A 6000-nucleotide genomic window follows, 5' to 3' on the forward strand; every position below is an offset into this window, starting at 1 on the left:
GTCTTACAAGTATCTCAAAATCAACATGTCAGAGACTGACTGTATCATCTAGAATGTGATCGCTTTTATTTCCTGTCCCAGTTAATGGTTCTACCATCTACCCAGCTGCCCAACCAGAAGTCTGGGTGCCGTCCATTTCTCCTTCACGTCCCCAGATTGATCCAGTGAGCAGATCCTTCCAGTTGTCTTCCTCTTAATCCTCTTCTCTTAGCCTTTTTTCTCTGTCACCACTGTCACCTTAATTCAGATCCTCTTCTTGACCATTGCTAGAGCCTCCTCGTTAGTTTTTTTACCTTAAACATCCTTGTCTCCTTCTGATTCATCTTTCATGGTACAGTCAAGATGATTTTTTCTAAAAGGTGATAAGAACATATTCTTCTGCTTAAAATCCCTCCGTGGTCCTTTATTGCTTCCAGAGTAAAAACCAACTCCTTAGTGTGGCAATGAAGTTCTTCATTACTCTTGCCCCTACATGCTTCCTAGTCATATCTCCCACCACTTTCTACATACATCATAAGGTTCCGCTATAGCACCTTACTTCAGATTCATAAAAGCTGTTATGCTTTCTCTTTTCTGAGCCTTTATACGTCCAGTTTACACCATCTAGAGTACCAGTATCCCTTTCTACCTTCCATTTCAATATTCAGGATTCAGCTCTGCTTCCACCTCTTGAGTAAAGCTTTCTCTGAGTTTCCAGGTAGTTTGTGCTTGCTTCTTTGTTTTATCATAGCATCTGTTCATAGTTCATACCTCATCATAGAACTTAGCACATTTAACTTACATATTTGTTAGCCCTGGACTGTGAGCTTCCTTAGGGGCCATGACCTTGCTCTTTGTGTTCTCTGATAGTAGGCCTCAAATAAATATGTTTAGTGGGTAGAATATTGTAAATATGTTTAGTGGGTAGAATATTGATGTACGTCTTCAGGTATCTTCTACTACCATAATTAGGGTAGAAATGCTTATAGCAGTAGCCCAATAGTGTCTGTGGAAGTTTTGTGAATATTAGAGAAGCTAGATGCTGGGATAAATGAATAAGGATCCTGACAGCCATTGTTCTTGAGGGACCGAGAAAACAGTTTGAGCACAGAGAAGACTAGATATCAGTTTCTTTTGGAATAGAGGCTGCTTTGGAGTTTGTCAAAGTCATGCATCCATGGTGGTTGATAGTGGTAAGGATTTGGAGATTAGACAGCTATCTGCATCTCGTGTTCACATATTCCCACATTCTACCTAAATTCAGACTTTGGAAGAGGATGGTGAAATGTGTTTCTCTTCGTCTCTTTCTGAATGTATTGTTTACTTTCTACATATGTTTTGGGGTAGCCAGTGGCATTTAGGTTTAATTAGCTTCAGTTAAAAAAAAAAATTAACTCACACTAATAATTCATTCTAGCAATCTCTTTATATTTGTCCAAAGTGTTTTTGCAATTAGATTTGAATTATTGCAGAAGACTTATGGAAGTAGCATACTTTCCACCACAGCAGAACACTTGGGAAGAGGAAAGGGAAGGTAAGATAGGGTACCCAGTGACTAGAGCAAAAATAGGCATTATTGGCATTATTTTTGCTGTTTATAACTTTGTGAATGCTTATGTGAAAGAATACGTGCTTACTATAGAAAATTTAGAAACTACAGGAAAGAATTGTGAGTGTGTGTATATAAAATGGGGGAGGGATACATACCCATAATTTTACCAACTTGAGGCAACCATGTTAATACATTGGCTCAGTTCCTTAAAGTCGTTATTTCCCTATGATTCCTTCACTCTTATGATTTAAAGAATAATAATAAAACAAACACCAATATATCCACCACCCTGCTTAACAAATTACATTTTGTTAATATAGCGTTGACCCTAAATCTTCCTTTTCCTTTAGGAAATAGATCAGACTATGGCTGCCAATGCTCAGAAGAATAAATTCTTGATTGATGGATTTCCAAGAAATCAAGACAACCTTCAAGGTTGGAACAAGACCATGGATGGGAAGGCAGATGTATCTTTCGTTCTGTTTTTTGATTGTAATAATGAGGTAACAAAAATCTTCATTCGCCCTTTACTTATGTTAGTATTTACATTTTATGTTGGCAGTAGTACTTTTTTGAATTAGAACATTGGATAGACAGAACAGCACTGTCTTGCTGTTGGAGTGTTAAGCACTCTTTGGCATCCACAACCTCGTTGACCTAAAATTTGCTTTTATTTTTCTAAGTAACAAGAATTTATTTCATTTTGCTTTGGTTTTAAGAATTGATTAGCAATAATGTTAGGTAATGAAGCTGCACTGTTACTTCTTAGGTATGCACTATTATCAGAGAGTATCTTGCCTTAGGATGGTTGTTTACTGGAAGAGAAGCACATTTCTGGAAAGTTGGGAAAACTTTCTGTTTTAAGGAAACATAATAGAAGATAGCCTGATTTGTCTTCTCGGAGTAAGATGATCTTGAGAAAAGCAAGAAAGTGTTCTTTTTCTTTTCGGCTCTTCTAATACCATGCTCAGACATACCTTTGAATAACTAAATGAATTTCTTAGAATCATTTAGTTAAAAGGCCTGACTGTTTGACACCTGTCCACTTCCTTAAATGAATCCCAACAGCCTGAAAGAAGAAGAATCTGAAGTACTGCCTTGAAGGAAGCTGACTATTCTTAGGTTGAATTGCAAATATGCCTTGGAGGAGGGACTTGCTGCATCCTTTGAGTTGTTTAAAAATGTAACTCTCTTCTTCCAACCCCCAAAAATATGTTTCCACTTATTCTTCAAAGTTAACTTTAGAATGTTACCACAGCTTTATAACTAAGGAATGTTTATTCACGATTAACAAGGGGTACTTTATTCAAATGCAAATATGTTGATTCTTAAATATTTGGGTATTTATGGAATTATCGAAAAGTAAGCAGAAATAGAACAAAGCTTGAGGTACGTAATTCATACCTAATAAGTTAATAATATATCCTAGATGAAACCATACACATACAGATCTTCTTTTTATTGCGGTTTGAAAAAAATACACAGGAAAAACTGAGTCATGAATGAATTATTATGCTCTATACTTATTTAACCTAGTTTATATAAATTGAACCACATGTTTAAATTTAAAAGGACTTTGCATGTTGATTAATGAATTAGACACATTGGGTTTCATGCTGTTTTTCTTTTTTTTTTTTTTTAACTCTTCAAACTTTATTCTCTTTTCAGGTTAAAAGAATGTCAAATTTGTATCTTTCCTTTGTAAAATAACTTTTTATTTCTCTTTTTAGATCTGTATTGAACGATGTCTTGAGAGGGGAAAGAGCAGTGGTAGGAGTGATGACAACAGAGAGAGCTTGGAAAAGAGGTACTTGGCAGTTTTTATACATAGCCATCTCAATCTCAGAACTTGAGTAGCAGATTAAATGCTTGCCTCATTTTGGTCCAGAAAAACAAAACATTATGCTCCAAAATGTAAAATGGCTTGTCTGAGAAAATGATAAAAAAGTCAGTTGGGTCAGATCAGAAACAAAACATTATGCTCCAAAATGTAAAATGGCTTGTCTGAGAAAATGATAAAAAAGTCAGTTGGGTCAGATCAGTTGTCCTCTCAGCTGTCCTGTAACATGGGGGAATGGATGCATACTTCGAAGCTTGCAATATTTGCTTCTTTTGCAGAATTCAAACCTATCTTCAGTCAACAAAGCCAATTATTGACTTATATGAAAAAATGGGGAAAGTCAAGAAAATCGATGCTTCTAAATCTGTTGATGAAGTGAGTATCCCTAGCCTGCCTTACAAAAAAAGTCAAGTAAAAATGTATTTTTGGGTCAAGGATTAGGCATGAGAAAAAGAAATATTATGACACTTTAGTTTGCTTTCCAAAACATTGGAGACTAAATGAAAAATTAGGCTTTTTCTCCTGTTTTGAATACAGTCTAAAATGGGTTTTACACTTTCACACTTGTTCTTCATAAGAAATGGGTAGTTTATTAATTCTAAACCTCTTTTCTGAAACACTGGAAAATTGGCACTTTGACAACTATAATTTGGACCATAATCATTTTTTAAAAATCTATAACCTGAATTTCAAGTCATCTAGCTTAGGAGCCCTAGGCTGCCTCCATCTCTTCCATCACAGAGCATGTAGCTCCAGAGGTCCAGCATTTCCTTGACTCAACACCCCTCTCTTCCTTCATGAATCAGTGGTCTCAGTATTGTGGTTTACAACCCCTCAGTGTCTAGCAACTATTTCTAGTGCCTCTGAATTCACCTAATCTTCCCTGATTCCCTGAATCTTCTTCCTCTGGATCTTTCTTTTTTATTATATAGTCATTTTTGGTTTTTATCCATTGTCACTTCCTATAGCAGTGAGGTAAATATATCAGAAAACTTAAGTGTTTTAGAATCAGATCTAGGAAGATAAGCCACTTCAGTTTACATTTTATCAAATTATGGGTAGCCTATCAAGTTTTGTCCTAAAAACACAATGAAATTTAATGCAACATGTTCATAATTTTATATGTATTATTTATATTATATTACTGTCTATAGTAAAATAGATGAAACTAAGAAATCATAATGTTTTTAATGGTCCATTTTGAAAATTAATATAAAATTGACATATTTTTAAGCCATATGGTATTTTAACAATCTCTGCTTTTTAAATAATATTATCTTTTTCCCTTTACAGGTTTTTGATGAAGTTGTGAAGATTTTTGACAAAGAAGGCTAACTGTAAACTTAAAAGCATCCTTGAAATCATGCTTGAATATTGCTTTGATATAGCTGCTATCACAATCCCTTTTTAAGGCAATTTTAATCTTTCATAATTACATAACAGTTAATGGCTAGAAAGTAAGACATTAAATTTTTTATCTTTTTTTTTGGTTATAGGAGTAGTCAGTGAATTCGGGTCTAACTTCATCTTAGCTGTGGTGCTCACAAAACAAAGAAGGGTATTAGCTAGTTCTTTGTTTTTATTTAAAAAAGAATATCCCTTTTATTGTTTGTGCCTTCTGTGAGCATAACTTTTTAGTATATGATGTTTCATTCTCTGATGTTTAGTATATGTGTATATCCCTTTAGTTATTACAACATGTCAGGATTAGGGATTCCTTACTTCCTCTTTTTCTTGCAGGTTTTAAATTTCCAACCTGTTAAGTGAATTTGTGGACCAAATTACAAAGGAACTTTTTGTGTAGTCAGTTCTTGCACAATGTGTTTGGTAAACAAACTCATACAATGAAGTCCTAAATGTGTTTTCATACTTAACAAATAACTGACCATTTCCTATAGAAAGGTAAGAAAACTTAGGCTTCCTTTTACTACAACTTGTACAAAGTTGTGTGACGGGGCATAGTCTTTGCTTCCAGAGATTTGGGATGGTGACAATGGGGGTTCAGAGCCTGGCAGAATTGTCAGCTTTATTCTGACATAAATCTGAGGTTAAGGGGCAAGGATCACATTTAATGACATGTGTTTCTTATGCTCTATTACATAGTGTTACTAATGATTAAACTGATCTTAACAAAATTCCTAGCAGTGGAACCTTGAAATGCATGTACTAGGTTTATGGTAAAATGGGGTTGTTTTTGTTTGTTTTCTAGGCTAAATATAAGGTTAGTATAAAGTAGAAGCAATCTAACGGTTAAGTTTCCCATTTGTATTTTATTTTCTTGAGTACTTTTTTTTTCATAGTTATTTGTCTAAGAAGATTTAAAAATCATTGCACTTTGGTCAGAAAAATAATAAATATATCTTATAAAGGTTTGATTCCTTTCCTGGCTACTTTTATTCGTAAATTCTTTTTTTTGGCATCATGTTGAAGTATGGAAAGGTATAGAATAAAAAGAGAAGCCTATAGAGTCCAAAAGAATTTTTTCTTAACTCTATTCTTTCTTGAAAAATCTCTGACAAATTTGTTTTTTCCTTTCTTACCTTTTTTCTACCATCACTAATGCAAAATGGTATCCAAGGTTCTTATAAGATTTATTAAAATGTTTCTCATCTTCATCGCTTATACCATT

General features: G+C 34.2%; 1 protein-coding gene across 1 annotated transcript in view; it reads left to right on the forward strand.

Moving 5' to 3' along the window:
- Positions 1-5744, forward strand: part of CMPK1 (cytidine/uridine monophosphate kinase 1) — a 31820-nt gene extending 26076 nt beyond the window's left edge. The window contains exons 3-6 of the mRNA XM_019749416.3: positions 1882-2034; positions 3262-3338; positions 3650-3746; positions 4665-5744. Coding sequence (XP_019604975.3) covers positions 1882-2034; positions 3262-3338; positions 3650-3746; positions 4665-4706 — 369 coding nt within the window. The 3' untranslated portion in view covers positions 4707-5744. The remainder of the gene's footprint in view (positions 1-1881; positions 2035-3261; positions 3339-3649; positions 3747-4664) is intronic.
- Positions 5745-6000: the final 256 nt, after the last annotated feature.

This window comes from Rhinolophus sinicus, chromosome 14, assembly GCF_057876585.1.
Source record: "Rhinolophus sinicus isolate RSI-liver-muscle chromosome 14, RSI-T2T, whole genome shotgun sequence".
Lineage (NCBI taxonomy): Eukaryota > Metazoa > Chordata > Mammalia > Chiroptera > Rhinolophidae > Rhinolophus > Rhinolophus sinicus.